The sequence below is a fragment of the Danio rerio genome, chromosome 15, assembly GCF_052040795.2.
Source record: "Danio rerio strain M-AB ecotype USA chromosome 15, GRCz13ab, whole genome shotgun sequence".
Lineage (NCBI taxonomy): Eukaryota > Metazoa > Chordata > Actinopteri > Cypriniformes > Danionidae > Danio > Danio rerio.
Genome location: NC_141035.1, coordinates 48,383,242 through 48,400,000, shown reverse-complemented (window position 1 = coordinate 48,400,000; position 16,759 = coordinate 48,383,242). Strand labels below are relative to the sequence as shown.

The window sequence follows — 16,759 nt, the reverse complement described above, 5'->3', positions numbered from 1 at the left end:
TCTGAGTGTGTAAACAGCAGTATTAATAGCTCCGGCTCTCAGTAACTCCATCTTTACACACTCAGAATAGCCGCCGATGTCTCTGCATTACGCAGAAGCGCAGATCGCCTTTCTCACGCTGCTGATGCTTACACACACTCATAATTGTGTTTGATGGACATGAATCTGTGTGTGTGAGTCTGTGTGTGGGTGTTAGGGTTGGGCGATGTCGACCAATTTGGCATTGTACGAAGTCTAATGAGAAACATTGCGATGGACGATGGCATCGTCGTCATAGGCGGAGGTAACTTAATTATTTATGAATAATTAATTAATTCATAACGGATTAACTATTCGTAGCCTACCATTTTAACTACCTGACCCGCATGGTCTTTGTTTTACCCATAAACAAATCATAAATAAATAAAGAAAAGTTGCACACAAATGCCGCAGGACTCTGGCTTAAATGCCGTCCACAGACTTGGTTGGTAAAAATGGTGCACAAACAACAGGAACCAGCCAAAATGACTAAGTACAAGCGTGAAAGCGAAAGACTGAAGCAGTGTACTTACGCTGTGACACGTTACCTGATAGATTCAAAAGACTGAAGAGTTGTTAGATAGAGACAAGATTAATTAAATATCAGGTTTAGCCACTGTAGTGAGACGTGATCCAGCGGTACATCCTTGATTAACTGTCCAATGTGCACTGCTCTGTGGGGTTTAGTGCTCTAAGCACCCGCTGACTGCCTGGCACTCAGACGCACACATACGCTGCAGCGCATAAGTGTGTGTGTGTGTGTGTGTGTGATCATGTGATGTGTGTTTTCAGCAGTATAGTGTGGATGGAGAGCTGTTCAGAAATGCTACTCTAAAAAAATAACTCAAGAGGTCTGTTACCACTACATAGTTTAATACATTATTAACTTAAAAAATTTAAAATGCTGATTAGATTCAAACTTTTAAGTTGCCAGGACAATTTTATTAAGTTTTCAAAAGGGGAAAATATTGATAATTACATCAATTTAAAAATGTGGCAAATTTAAAGGTAAATATATCAGTCAGTCACTTTAAAACGATATTTAGAGATAGAAATTGGGTTGATGACTCAATTTTTCCACACTAATGGAGTTGTTTTGTATTTTTAAGTCCGCACAGCGATGTTTTTTTTATATGCTGATAATATGGGACAGTACATGTTTTTGTTTTGTAAAACAATGAAAACCTGTGGTTCAATAAAAAAATAAATTAATAAATTAATTAAATAAAAATTAAAAATTTTGGCCGGAAAACCAAAAATGTTGTTGTTAAATGTATTTCTTACAAGCATGAACATGAAACATGAACAAACAAAAAAGTAACAATTCCGCATACTTAATTTATTTGAGGTTCTAAACTCGAAACTGTGCATGTAATCCGTCTTTCGGATGAGACGTTAAACCGAGGTCCTGACTCTCTGTCTTTAAAAATCCCATGGCACTTCTCGTGAAAGAGCAGGGGTGTAACCCCGGTGTCCTGGCCATAGCCCCTCTATCGGCCCTTACGATCATGGCCTCCCAATCATACCCTTCCACCGAATTGGCTCGATCACTGTCTCCCCACTCCACCAATAGCTGGTGTGTGGTGAGCGAACTGGCGCCGTTGTCCTGTGGCTGCCGTCGCATCATCCAAGTGGATGCTGCACACTGGTGGTGGTGTGGAGAGACCCCCCCTTCATCATTGTGAAGCGCTTTGTGTGTATGGCCATACACAATAAATGCGCTATATAAATACACATTACATTACATTACAATTAAGTACACTGTGAAAAATGCAGGGTTCCACACATCATTCATGTCGTTCCAACACAAATCAATTAAGTTAACTTAACACTTTTAACTAATTTATATAGATTGGACATAAAAAATTTAAGTTGTTCCAATAAAATCTTAAGATTTGTGTTGAATCAGCTTATTTTAAATAAGTAGTTTGAACAAGCAAATAAATTTTTTTTTTAATGTACATAACACTGGGTGTGTTTTCAATTTTAATAAAAAAAAAAACTTATTGAAACAACTTATTTTGTATTTGAGTACTTGACTTGAAATTTGAGGTTTTTGCTATGTAAAATGCCTCTGATTGAAGAGGAAAAGATTTGGCTGACATAATAAAGTTTGTTATCTGTACTTCATTTTATTAAATGTTGTCGAAACTTGAATATACTAATGCACATTGTTTTTTTAGAGTGTAAAACACAGTGTGGACATTGATTGTTTTCGTGGCATATTTCATAACTAAGACATATCAGTGTAAACCGTGCCTGAGTGTGTGTTTTTGTGAAGGATTGCAATACCGGCTCAACATCCTCTTGTCTGCCGGTCATCTGCGATGAACTACGGCATTGTCTATCAACCCAACCCTAGTGTGTGTGTGTGTGTGTGTAAGTGATTGTGTGTGTCTATCATTCCTTTGTTCATTCATTCATTCATTCATTTTCTTTTCGGCTTAGTCCCTTTATTAATCAGGGGTCGCAACAGTGGAATGAACCGCCAACTTATCCAGCATATGTTTTACGCAGCGGATGCCCTTCCAGTTGCAACCCAGTACTGGGAAACACCCATACACACTCATTCACACACACACACACACACACACACACACACACACACACACACACACACACACACTCATACACTACAGCCAACTTAGTTCATTAGTTCCCCAATAGCGCATGTGTTTGGACTGTGGAGGAAACCGGAGCACCTGGAGGAAACCCACTCCAACACGGGGAGAACATGCAAACTCCACACAGAAATGCCAACTGACCCAGCCGGGGCTCGAACCAGTGACCTTCTTGCTGTGAGGCGATTGTGCTACCCACCCATTGTGCTTTATTGTGTTTGTGTGGGTGCATGTATGTCTGTGTGTCTCTTTGTGTTCTTTGTGTGTGTGTATGTGTGTGTTTGAAAGAGAGAGAGGAAGTGTGTGTTTGTGTGTGTGTGTGTGAAGCAGACTAGAATAGCAGACTGCATGTATTATTAATGCAGTAAGTGTACTATACACAATACAAGCAGAGAACACTCCAGCCCTCATGTAATGCTCTGCGTTTAATCATTTACTTACAGCGTGACGCATATAAAGGCTACTGTAAAAAACAGCTTTGTTCAGCGTTGTAATTAATGATTAGAGGAAGATGCGGGAAAATAATGCTTATGTTATCCGACATCAAAATTGCACTTTAATTCAATTAAAGTCTTTGTTATTAATTTAAACAATTTACAGCACGGTGGCTCAGTGGTTAGCACTCTCACCTCACAGCAAGAAGGTCGCTAGTTTGAATCCCAGCTGAGCCAGTTGACATTGCTGTGTTCTCCCGGTGTTGGCGTGGGATTCCTCTGGGTGCTTCGGTTTCCCCTTCAGTCCAAAAACATGCGCTATAGGGGAATTGATGAACTAAACTGGCAGTGGTTAGCAATGTCAACTCACAGCAAGAAGGTTGCTGTGGCCAGTTGGTATTTTCTTCAATCTTGATGCTTTCTAATGAAGGTGCATCTCAAAGGAGGTTGTCCTATGTACACATTTCTACTTTTGTTTTTTCTTTGTGCTCTGCTGTGCTGTCTTTTCCTTTCTATATCAAGATGACGTGATCTGTCAACAAATTACAGAACAAACAGCATAAAACATGACTAAGTAATTTCACTGTCTAATCCAGGGGGCGTCAAATGTACTAATATCATGCCCGCAAACAGGTTTAATCCGACCTGCAAGATGATTCTGTAAAGTATAAAAACGAGCTGCAATTTTCAACCCAGGCTCATTCTGAAAACATAGTCCCGCAGACGTTTCTGGAGACCCCGAAATACGTCCCGGGAGGTACGTATGGCTGCATTTAATTTTTTTAAGCGAAAGCTACGGGGCGGTGTGACGCCTTTTTCCTTTCACGCTTGCCAGCTGACTGCTTATCTCCGTACGGAGGGCTTTCCCGCCGCAATCAGTTTGTCCGCTCAGCTCATCGTGTGCGTCGGCGGCCTGCGGATGCAGAGAGGAGGAGTTGACAAAGGCGACCGGGTTCGAGTCCGGGGAAGAGCGGTTCCAGAAACCAGGTAAGACAAAAACAGAATCCAAAAAATAAAGCTGACGAGTTCATAACAGGGTGAGAACGTGGTGAAATCCGAAAGCGTGGTAAAAAAAAAACAGACGAAGGATTTTCTTTTTCTAGATGTCTTTTCTAAATTGTTGCTCGGGTTTAGGGAAGTGAGCGGGCAGGCTAGCGGGTCAATCGGTAAAACTGGTTGGGTTCAAGGAAGGAGAAGGGTGGGTCAATCATTCGGTCAGTCAGACAGCGACCTCTTGTGGGTTGATGCGAAAATAGCGTAGGCGCGAACGGCACTCGCGAGAGACGTTCGAGATACGAAAAAACGCACACATCGGCCTCTTGCGAATTCGCGAAAACAAAAACTGCACAAATACGTACCTCCCGGGACGTATTTTGCAGTCTCCAGAAACGTCCGCTGGACTACGTTTTCAGAATGAGCCTGGGTTGGCAATTTTTCAATAAAAGAAGCTGCTGTTCCAATTGTGTCCACATGATGGCGCAACTTCAAACGGTTAATTTCATCTGATAAAGCAGGGATTCTCAACCAGTGAGCCGCGGCCCACTAGTGGGCCTCAGGGATCCTAAAGGTGGGCCAAGAGCTGGCTTAAAATTAACTCTCAATATAATACTATAATTTTTATATCTCATTTTTATTATGCTTTATTAAAATGAACGCAGTTATGCACTTTCTCCAGTTCAGTGATTGATTGCTTCAAACTCGGCGCAAAAACAGCCTCATGATCGCGTCTGCAACTAATAAGCAACACGTAAGTCGGTTCGTTCACAAACTATGCGTGAAGTGAAAGTCTCTCATGTGTATTATTGTGTGAACTATTTAACTGATCTGCATAGTTGTTGTACTGTCCTGTGAGGGATTTATAACAGACGTGTGCCCACGCAGGATCTAGCGAAGCTCAATGGTGTCTCTGTCATAGACTGTAAAATAAACCTGCATATGAGTTTCAGACGTGCTCTGCCGGAGCTGTTGACTGTTCCTGTCAGCGATCTCCCAATAATATCCAGCTGCAAACTCAACCGCCATCAGATCAACACGATTTAGGGTGCTTTACTGTATTTTACATTTGTCTGTATATTTTTGAATAGTAGATATTTAATAGTAGATATTCAGTCAGATCAGTGAATATATATTATAAGTTATAGTCACTAAATATCAAAATATATTATGCAGTTTTAATTTTATATGTTCTTAAATTTAAATGAAATTATATATATATATATATATATTTTTTTAATAAAATGATGATAATAGAAAATGATAGAAGGCACAGCAAATGTATTATATATATATATCAATATATATATATATATATATATATATATATATGTATATATATTATTTAAACCGTTGTTTATTAATTATATATATTATTATATATATATGTATATATATATATATATATATATATATATATATATATATATATATATATATATATATATAATACATTTATACATATATAATACATATATTTTTAATAAACAACGGTTTAAATGAGCTTTTCATACTAATATTTTTGAGAAAATATATTTTTCAGGTGGGCCTACAAAAATTGATCAGAGATGGAAGTGGGTCCAAAGTGAAAAAGGTTGAGAACCCCTGCGATAAAGTATCCTGAATCAGCATCAGTTTTACAGCTTTCTCAGAGAGAAAGACCACATGTATGCCCTGCCACACCACACTGAGGTGTTCTCACGAGGAAATTCACTATTTTACATTTTGTTAGTTTTGTGGCTAATTCGTACAAGTTCAGTCGTATGAAAACGTACGATATAAAAAAAGAGGCGCGGCACCCACACCCCTAAACCCAACTATCATTGTTGGACAAGCAAATTGTACTGAATGAGATTGTTTGAATCCAAATAAATTAGCAACTATATAAAAAAGTTAGGAAGTTCTGTGAGATGGTGTGGTCCTCACGCTCCAGCTTTATGTTTTATGTTGATAATATTCAAACAAAGAAAACAATTTGAAGTTGTTGTTTTTAAGTTATATATACCGTAATTTTACTGGTCCGGCCCGCTTGGGAATAGATTTTCCTCCATGTGGCCCCTGAGCTAAAATGAGTGTGACACCTCTGGTCTTATCTGTACACAATAGCCGCATTTCCACTGTCGGGCCAGTGCGAGCCAGGGCTTTTATCGGGCTAATCGCCTGGGAGGTTGAGCAGTGAGGCTGAAATCATGTCCATTTCCACTGTCGGGCTAGTAGCTTGCAGCGCGTCACCACCGCGGGGGGGGGCCCGCGTGATTAGGGGGCCCCGCGTCATCGCAATTTTCAATAATTGAAAATCCAGCAACCGCAATAATCAAACTCTTGGAAACAACTGTGGTCACAGGTCTGTGTTCTCTAAACACCTCTCAAGCGGTGGACAACTTCATTCTGATTGCTTGCCGCCGAACCGCGTCATATCATAGCTCAAAGTTGACCTCACACCGGAGAAGACGCGCCGCAATGTTTCTTGGCGCCGGTTCTCATTGACGCTCTCGCCGCTTTCGGTTTGTGATCGCTCCTCAGTTTGTGATGGCTTCCCCGCGTTGTCACTCCACCCCGCCTCCCTTCCCCGCTCCTTAATTTGTGATCACTTCCGCCAACCCCCCCGTCACGCAAACCCCTCCCCCAGAACGTCCCCCAATTTAAATGTCACACAACCAGCCCGCTCCAGTGGGTATCAGGCAGATAAAGCACATCATCGCGAAACTATTAAAATGAAGACAACCGAAACAAACAAATGACATGTTACTGTTCAGCAGTACATGATATGTCGATAAGCACAAACCTGTGTGTTCGCATTCATCATATTCATTTACTCGACGACCGACTGTTGGCCTCGAACATCGAGTGGTCTTGCCAGTGCAGGGAGCGCGCCATCCATATTATAACACCACAGAAATTCTCCATCGGTAGAAAATGTATTTTGAACACCCTCATATAGATAGACGATGTCAAACATTCAGCCCAAATGCTCCGGAGAGACCTGAAACATAATGTTTTTCCCTATAGGCTATATGACGCTTAATTGGTGATTCCCCTTTATTTAAGGATGTTGCATATTATATCTTAAGTAAAGGAAAGTGTTCAGTATTTCAGCACATAAGAGCAATAGAGCTCTTTGGCCCAAGGTATTCGGCGGGCCGAAGAAGGCTGGCCGCTGGCCCCAAGAAAGCCCCGCTTTGGCCCGATTAGCCCCCGGAAGTGACAGTGGAAACGTGACTGGCCTTGGCTCGCCCTGGCTTGCTTGCTTTAGGCGCGATAGTGGAAACGCGGCTATTAACACAAGGGGCCCTATCATACACCCGGCGCAATGTGGCACAAGGCGGGATGCAATACTCTTTTGCTACTTTCAGCTTGGCGTAAGGGTCATTTTGAGGCATTGCGCCACGTTGTTTAAATAGCATATGCATTTGCGCTTAAATGTTTGCCCATAGGCGTTCTTGTCTAAAAAAGCAGGTGTGTTTTGGCGCGTTGCTATTTTGAGAAACTGTAAATAGTCTGTTCTTTTGACCAGAACAAAGTCGGTCTATTGTCTGGCGCAGAGTGCGCCTGGCTTACACACTACACACAAGATGCAGAGCAATACGCAAATATCTTTACATATGAAAAAGATATAAAATATTAAGGATATATATAGGATAATAAGGATATATAGGATATAAATATAAATTATTAAAATATTACAAAATTATTACAAATAGTATTTTCTAGCCAACATGAATTTAAAAATCACTGCCGTCATACTTTCTTCATCTCTGGAGGCTTTTTCAGTTCATTCAATTTGCTTTTGTATAATGTTATTATTATTAGCAGTATTATTTATTATATCCATATTTATATTTGTTTTATTAAAAACAGGCTTAGATTTGTCCACCTGTCAGGTTTTAGACCATATGGGGCATGGCAGGTGTATTTGGAAATAACTCCAACATTTGTTTTTGAACATACTTTGTTATTATTGTTCATTTATTCTTTTTCTGGAAATTAGAACTGAATTTAGAAATAGTTTTTAAACAAATCTTTGCGCTTAACAAACGAAATGAATTACTTATAGGCTAATTGATGTACGTGCGGTAAGGTTTCCCTATCCACGAGAGCGAAAGCGAACTTACTTTATGTCAAAATGCACTTATGGCGTGACGCAGCTGGGTCTTAAAGGGAATGGGAGATGAGACTCTAATTGGTTTATTCTCAAAACACACCTATAACTCATTAAGAAAATGAACTCAACCCTTTTAGACCATGCACCACGGCACAAAGCGGATTTTCCCGTCCTTAAAGAGCCCATATTATGGGTTTTTGAAAATTCCCCTCCATGTAGTGTGTAAAACAGCTCTAAGTGAAGTGAAGTATCCAGCTAAGGCTTAAATCTGTAAGAGTACAGTGTTTAAAACGGTTGATTCATCTATAAAAGAGTCGACTCATAGTGCTTCAAACTAGTCGCCTTGATACCGATTCATTAGGTGTTTCGCCATGACGTACGAACAAAACCAAGTTATTCACGTGCACGCTCAAACCCGGGAGATTTCAAACCTGAGGCCCCGCCCTCTGACGCAGAAACCCAGACACACACACACACACACACACAAACACACACATACACACAAACATGCCGGTCGATTGAAGTCACACTGCAGATGGATATATCGAGTCTCTACCCAAACATGAAACCTCAGCATTATAACCAAGCATTTGGAAACTACTGGAAACTTCTGGAAGCTACATGCTACAAAGAATACTTCATCAGCGTTTGTTAAAGGAAGGATCAGTAAAGAGTAACTTACTAATGGACGTCAGGATGGATTTTTCTTCCTCCATTTCTCAAGTGTAAGTACGTGCGATTAAAGTTGCCTCGTTGACTCTAGCTTGCAAATGTATTTAGTTGTGATTTGTTACTTGTAACCGCGTGTACTGTATCAGGTTAACTGGCTATATTCTCATATCGCGTGCAAAGTCACGTTAAAAACGCGAAGCGTGCTGCTTTGTTTGCGGAGCTCCGTGGACGAGGAGTAGTGTGTGTGTCTGTGTTTGCGCGCGCTGTCGTCCGGAGGTGTGTGTGTTTGTGTGTGTGTGTGTGTGTGTGCGCGCGTTGTCGTCCGGAGCAGGGTTAAGTGCGTGTGTGTGTTTGTTTAATATGTGTGTGTGTGTGTGTCTGTGAAAAGAGCAGAGTGAGAAGCTAGGAGATCTCCTCAACTGTTTTTGGAGTTTTTGCTCAATAAAATAGTCAGTCGTCTGTATTTTCAAGCCCATAGTCTGTATTTACATTGACCCACTGGCAGCTAAACTCCACGCCTACACTATCGAGCGTGTATGAACTGTGATTACTTTTATATTGCTGATTAGCTGTTGGGCATTTCACTCTCTGACTGAAGGCAGTCGACCAATCGCAACAGGCTGTCATTGGTCCAATCAGCGCAGAGTAGCTTCGCGCTAAGGAGGAGTTTGGGAACAAATGAATCACTGGACGATTCATACAGGAGTCGCTGGGATAATTAGGTAAAAATAAATGCAGATTATAAGACCACGAAAGTGTTTTTTGACCTTGCATGCATATTAAACTGTTGTTGGAGACCCTTACAACCAAGAGATGACCCTATTTCATGTATAATATGGGCTCTTTAAATTAGCAAAAATGCGCCCTAAAAGCGTTTGCGCCCTGCATTTTGCGTCAAAATAGTGCCCAAGGACATGTTATTCCAACGGCACTGAATGATGTTCATTGAAACATACATTTAGTTTTGAGAGATGATCTAAGGATTTTGAGCAAGAAACTGGCTTTTGCAGGGAATCCATGATGTTTTGCTATTTGTACGTGTTATTTTGACAAATGCATTTACTGTTTTGCTAAATTCAATTCTTGTCGGAGAAATGTGCCAAAGAGACTGAGAAATGCTGTAATAGATTATTCATACTGAAAGTGATAAAGCAGACTTTACTTAAACAAAACTAGCAATAAAAATGTTTTAGTTAACGACTATAATAGTTATGGCGGTTCATTCCGCTGTGCATGGCGACCCCGGATTAATAAAGGGACTAAGCCAACAAGAAAATGAATGAATGATATAATAGTTATTTCATGATCGAATCTCTGATTGACACATATTTTTTTGCATATAAACGATGGGTCTCAAACTCAGTTCCTGGAGGGCTGCAGCTCTGCACAGTTTTGCTCCAACCTGATCCAAATAATCAAGGTGTTCAAGATTCTTGACGACTTAAGACTTATTAGGGGTCGCCAACTTATCCGGCATTTGTTTTACACAGCGGATGCTCTTCCAGCTGCAACCCAGTACTGGGAAACACCCAAACACTCTCACATTTACAAACACACAAATTCATACACTATGGCCAGTTTAGTTTATTAAATTCACATAAAGCGCATGTGTTTAGACTGTGGGGGAACCCGGAGCACCCGGAGGAAACTTACACAAACATGATGCCAGTTGTAAGAGCAACAAATAATAACTTGACTACTAGTTGATCACTTGAAAAAGTGGCAGACGGTCAATGTTTCTGCTGAATCATCTGTTGAACTGCATGCCAATCATCACATATACTGCTGAAGTACTACTGGATCCCGCATGCAGCCAAGATTCTCATAGAAATCAGTCAAGTTTGGTGAAGGAGAAATCATGGTTTGGGGTTGCATTCAGTATGGGGGCGTGCGAGAGATCTGCAACATCAACATCCTGAGGTATCAAGACATTTGTGCTGCCCATTACATTACAAACCACAGGAGAGGGACAATTCTCCAGCAGGATAGCGCTCCTCATACTTCAGCCTCCACATCAAAGCTCCTGAAAGCAAAGAAGGTCAAGGTGCTTCAGGATTGGCCAGCCCAGTCACCAGATATGAACATTATTGAGCATGTCTGGGGTAAGATGAAGGAGGAGGCGTTGAAGATGAACACAAAGAGTCTTGATGAACTCTGGGAGTCCTGCAGGAACGCTTTCTCTGCCATTCCAGATGACTTTATTAATCAGTGATTTGAGTCAGTGCAGAGATGTATGGATGCAGTCCTCCAAGCTCATGATGGAGTCAGACACAATATTCATTCTGTCTCCACTGCAGCAGGACTTTATATTCTATACTGGACATTATTTCTGTTCAGTGATGAGACTTTAGTCTAAGCAGAGTCAGACCTTACTGTCCTAATCAAATCATTAATAATCAAGGCATGATCAGATTTTATTGTGCTCAAATAAGCAAAATCTAGAGGCCTTTACCTTTCATATAAGACACTTCTGACCAAATCATCAACTAGCAGTCCACTTATTATTTGCTGATCCTAAAACTTAGATAGGCAACAAGACTTTTGTCAGGGAGTGTTTAATTTATCATTCTTACCCCAACATTATACCCTTAAACCAATCCTCACCAGAAACATTCGTTTTTTTTTACATTTTCATAAACCTTTTATTTTGATTTATGAGCCTTTTCCTCATGGAGACCCCAAAAATGTTCCAACAGGTTCAAACTTTATTGGTTTTGCTACACTTGTGGGGACATTTGACACACACACATCCGTCCGTCTCTATTACAGACAGACACACCCTCTAACACACACACATTTGCACAGGCAAATATCAGAGGCGAACCGACAGTCACTCATTCGTTGACCGAGTGTTTTACATGCATAGAGAGAGAGAGAGGCTCAAGACTGACACACACATATTTCCAGCTCTGAGAGTTTGAACTGACAGCGACGTGACACACACACACACTCACAAACATGACGCGCTACTGTAGTCTGCTTCGCCGGCTGCTTTCTCACGGCAATAAAGGAGAGGATGAGGATGAGGATGAAGGAGCGGTCAAGAGCGTCAGCGCTGAACCTGGTCAGTCTTTTAGTAGTGATTATTAGCGCTGGTATATTAATAGCAGTGTTGGGTAGAATCTGGAGCAACTTTACACTGGGAATGGAAACATAAATACTGTAGAAATTGCTGTAAACTTTGTAGTATCACTGACAAATTTGTTTGCCAGTAATAGTGTGAAATTTACAAACATAATTGACAGTTACAATTAAGTTATAATTGTTCATTTACTGTGCACTTGCACATTTTGCCAGTAATATTGTAAAATTTACAAATGCAGTGTAAACTATTACAGTTTTTCTCAGTGGCTTTGGTGCATTTCTCACTGCACTATTCACATTTGCACAACAGGTCATGCATTTCCCAGAACAGTTAGTCATTTGGGCACATCCTAGTAGCAGTTTCTCATTCCTTTCAACAAATTGTGAATGCTTTCGGACATGCATCAGTTGCTTTAATACAACTCTCTGCTGTTTATAACATTATCATTTGCTTATGTCATGTCAGTCAAAATGAACTAAACTTGTTCTATATAAAACTAACAGTCCTCATTTCATTACTTCAGTCATTACATACAAAAATGTTGAACTTGTTGTCAAAATCTGTCAAACTAATTTTATAAAACAAATGTAAATCTTTATTTTCCTGAAAATGTCTTTAAAATTGAACAATTTGATGATTTGCAGACCTGTGTGTGTTGTAGGCTCAGTTCCAATATGTTCTGCAATATTGTGTACAGTTGTGCGCTGCTCTACCTAAAGGAGTGTATGTTTGTTGTAAATAAGGGGGTGTTTATTCTTTTGCACAATGCTGAGAGTAAATTAGGATTGTAAGGAGCAAATGCAGTAAAAATGTGAAACATACATATTCAGTGTCTTGTACTCGGATAACTCACTCAATGCAGTGATGTCTCACTTTACTGTAGTTTTCAAACGGCTGTGCAAACAGTATACAGGGGTGTCTTGAGCATTTTCAGGACGTGTCACCTAAATCAGACTTTTTTGCATTGAAAAAATATCCAGAGTAAACTAATAATGAAGACATGACTAAGCCATTTGACTATCGTGTTCATAAGCAATGGTGTCAGGACTTTTCATTTTGACGATACTGACAGTTTGATTGACATGATTATTTGCTTTTGAGGAATGAGCTCTCCATTTTGAGCATGTGACGCGCTTTTGCAGGTTATCATCTAGGTTTTGCAGTTTGCACTAATTGTTTTGAGAAATGCATTAACTGTTGTGCAAATGTAAATAGTGTAGTGAGAAATGCACCAAAGCCACTGAGAAAAACTGTAATAATTATTGTGGTGTCAAATTACATTGTTTACCTTTTATTTATTATATTAACCACAGCACAGTTATAATGAGTTATAAGATTCCAGCATTACTTGTGAAAAAAAGACATTTAATACATTCATACATTACCCTTGAAAGTCTTTCTCAGGCTATTAGACTCATATCATACGCGAACATTTAGAGCACATCTGCATCTTGGATCATTTGTTCACAAATTGTTTGATTTTGTTTATATTGAAAGTCTGTTTCTAAAGATTTTCTGTGATGGTGGGTTTGGGTTTATTTTTTGTAATGCATTGTTTGTGTGTCTGCTAATCTCATGTGGACTTATTTTGACTGCTAATAGCAGTGTTTGGATCAATTTAAAAGTAATGCATTACAATCTTGTGTAAATCTATCTATCTATCTATCTATCTATCTATCTATCTATCTATCTATCTATCTATCTATCTATCTATCTATCTATCTATCTATCTATCTATCTATCTATCTATCTATCTATCTATCTATCCTTTTATCAATCCAAAGAAAACATCTATTGATCTGTTTATCTATCTATTCTTTCATTCTTCCATTTGTCTCTACCATTCATTTCCATCTACCATTCCATATTCCATTTATCCGAGCAAACATCCATCTATTTATCTGTTTTTCCATCTACTCAACCATCCATCCATCCATCCATCCATCCATCCATCCATCCATCCATCCATCCATCCATCCATCCATCCATCTATCTATCTATCTATCTATCTATCTATCTATCTATCTATCTATCTATCTATCTATCTATCTATCTATCTATCTATCTATCCATCCTTTTATCAATCCAAAGAAAACATCTATTGATCTGTTTATCTATTCTTTCATTCTTCCATTTGTCTCTACCATTCATCCATTCATCCAAGCAAACATCCATCTATTTATCTGTTTTTCCATCTACTCATCCATCCATCCATCCATCCATCCGTCCGTCCGTCTGTCTGTCTATCTATCTATCCAGCCATCCATCCATCCATGCATCCATCCATCCATCCATCTACTCATCCATCCATCTATCTACCTGTCTGCCTACCTGTCTGTCTGTCTATCATTCTGTTGTTTTGTCATTCTGTAATTTTATAGTTGTGTGTGATTCTGTATATCTTTTTCTGAAACTGTGGTCCAGTTTTTGACTCTGACAGGAAGAGAAATGTTTAAAGCTGTTGTAAATAATGTACATACACACACATTAGTGACTGTTGTCTAAGAAATGTAGAAAATATATAGCTTTTGTGAAATCTTGCTACTTGTGTTTACATGATTACTGGTTTAAAGGTACACCATGGTACATTTTTTAACCACGTATCATCAGGTTTATTTTGAGGTGCTCAGAGTTCATCTTTACAACCTGTGCTAAAATAAAATCTCCCAGAGTGCACCGGGGTCACTGACTAAGCCTTAATATGAGTGTCATGTCACGTTCGACAGTGTCAAATCATTACTGTCATTAGCATTATTATATGACATATCTGGATAATAATTACTGATGTATGATGTGTCCGGGACTGAACCTATCTCTCTGTTAGTGTTGTTTTCTCTGCTTTTCTCACTTGAATCTACTACAATAATTTAAAATAAATATTAAAGTGTTTATGAACCATATGATAGTTGTACTGTATATATTATAGTATTTACAACACTTTAAAAAATGAATGCCCAAGCCTCCAGCATACTGTAATATTAACCAGTGAACTGACAAACAGTAATATATACTGTCGTATACTAGTTTGTACTACAGTAAACTCTAGTGTATTGCTGTTTATTATACCTCATATGTAGAATAACTACATTATTTGGTCATTTGTTTAAATTACTATAGTTGTTGTGTTACCATAGCAAATGTAGAATTACCACAACAGATTAATTACTATAGTTGTTGTGTTACCATAGCAGCTATAGAATCACCACAACAGATTAATTTCTATAGTTGTTGTGTTGTCATAGCAACTACAGAATAACCACAACAAATTAATTACTATAGTGGTTGTGCCTACCATAGCAACTATACAATTACCACAACAGATGAATTACAAAAGCTGTTGTGTTACCATGGCAACTACAGAATCCCCACAACAGATGAATTACAATAGCTGTTGTTACTATGGCAACTATAGAGACACCACAACAGATCAATTACTATAGTTGAAGTGTTGCCATAGCAACTGTAGAATCGCCACAACAGATTAATTACTGTAGTAGTTGTGTTACCATAGCAACTATAAAATCACCACAACAGATTAATTACTATAGTGGTTGTGCTACCATAGCAACGGTAGAAATACCACTATAGATCAATTACAATAGATGTTGTGTTGCCATAGCAACTATAGAATCACCACAACAGATTAATTACTATAGTAGTTGTCCTACCATAGGAACTATAGAATCACCACAACAGATTAATCACTATTGATGTTGTTGTTACCATAGCAACTATAAAATTACCACAACAGATCAATTACTGTAATGGTTGTGTTACCATAGCAGCTATAGAATCACCACAACAGATTAATCACTATAGTTGTTGTTGTTACCATAGCAACTATAAAGGTACCACAACAGATTAATTACTATGGTGGTTGTGTTACCATAGTAACTATAGAATTACCACAACAGATTAATTTCTATGGTGGTTGTGTTACCATAGCAACTATAGAATTACCACAACAGATTAATTACTATAGTGGTTGTGTTACTATAGCAACTATAAAATTACCACAACAGATCAATTACTGTAATGGATGTGTTACCATAGCAGCTATAGAATCACCACAACAGATTAATCACTATAGTTGTTGTTGTTACCATAGCAACTATAAAGGTACCACAACAGATTAATTTCTATGGTGGTTGTGTTACCATAGCAACTATAGAATTACCACAACAGATTAATTACTATAGTGGTTGTGTTACTATAGCAACTATAAAATTACCACAACAGATTAATTACTATAGTGGTTATGTTACCATAGCAACTATACAATCACCACAACAGATTAATTACTATAGTGGTTGTGTTACCATAGCTACTGTAGAGTTATTACAGCAAATTATAAGTAAAGTTGTTTTGTTACCACAGCAACTTTAAAATGACCACAGCAGATTAAATACTATAGTTGTTGTGTTACCATAGCAACTATAGAATCACCACAACAGATTCATTCAAGTACCTGTCTATAAAATGGTTCAAAAATACTATAGTATTTATTAAAAGTTACTATAGTCATTTTTTAAAAGTGGGTTCAGATTTGACTTGTGTTTTTGTAAGGTAAAACAGTAAATAAGGACAGACTAAAATACCTGCTGGTGATGAGGATGATGACGAAGAGGGATTTGTGTGGATTAGTGTGTGTGTGTGTGTTGCCGTCTGAAAATGGCAGCCATAAAGCTCAACACTGTATAAAAATAATATAGCAGTTCCACTCTCTTGTTTCTAACACCATTCTCTATCTGTCTATTCATCCTGCTTTATTTGTCCTTGATGCCTTGTGTACGAAATTTTGAAATAACCGTCACAACAAGAGCATACAGTATTT

General features: G+C 38.7%; 1 protein-coding gene across 2 annotated transcripts in view; it reads left to right on the top strand.

The window, feature by feature from the left end:
* fgf12b (fibroblast growth factor 12b) overlaps positions 1 to 16,759 on the top strand; it is a 107,215-nt gene that overhangs the window by 21,455 nt on the left and 69,001 nt on the right. The window contains exon 1 of one of the 2 annotated variants that reach the window (XM_087283307.1): positions 11,587 to 11,904. The exons of the other annotated variant lie outside the window; for it this stretch is intronic. Within the exon in view, the coding sequence (XP_087139433.1) occupies positions 11,799 to 11,904 (106 nt within the window). The 5' untranslated portion in view covers positions 11,587 to 11,798. Of the gene's footprint in view, positions 1 to 11,586; positions 11,905 to 16,759 lie in introns of those variants that run through there. 2 annotated transcript variants of the gene reach the window in all.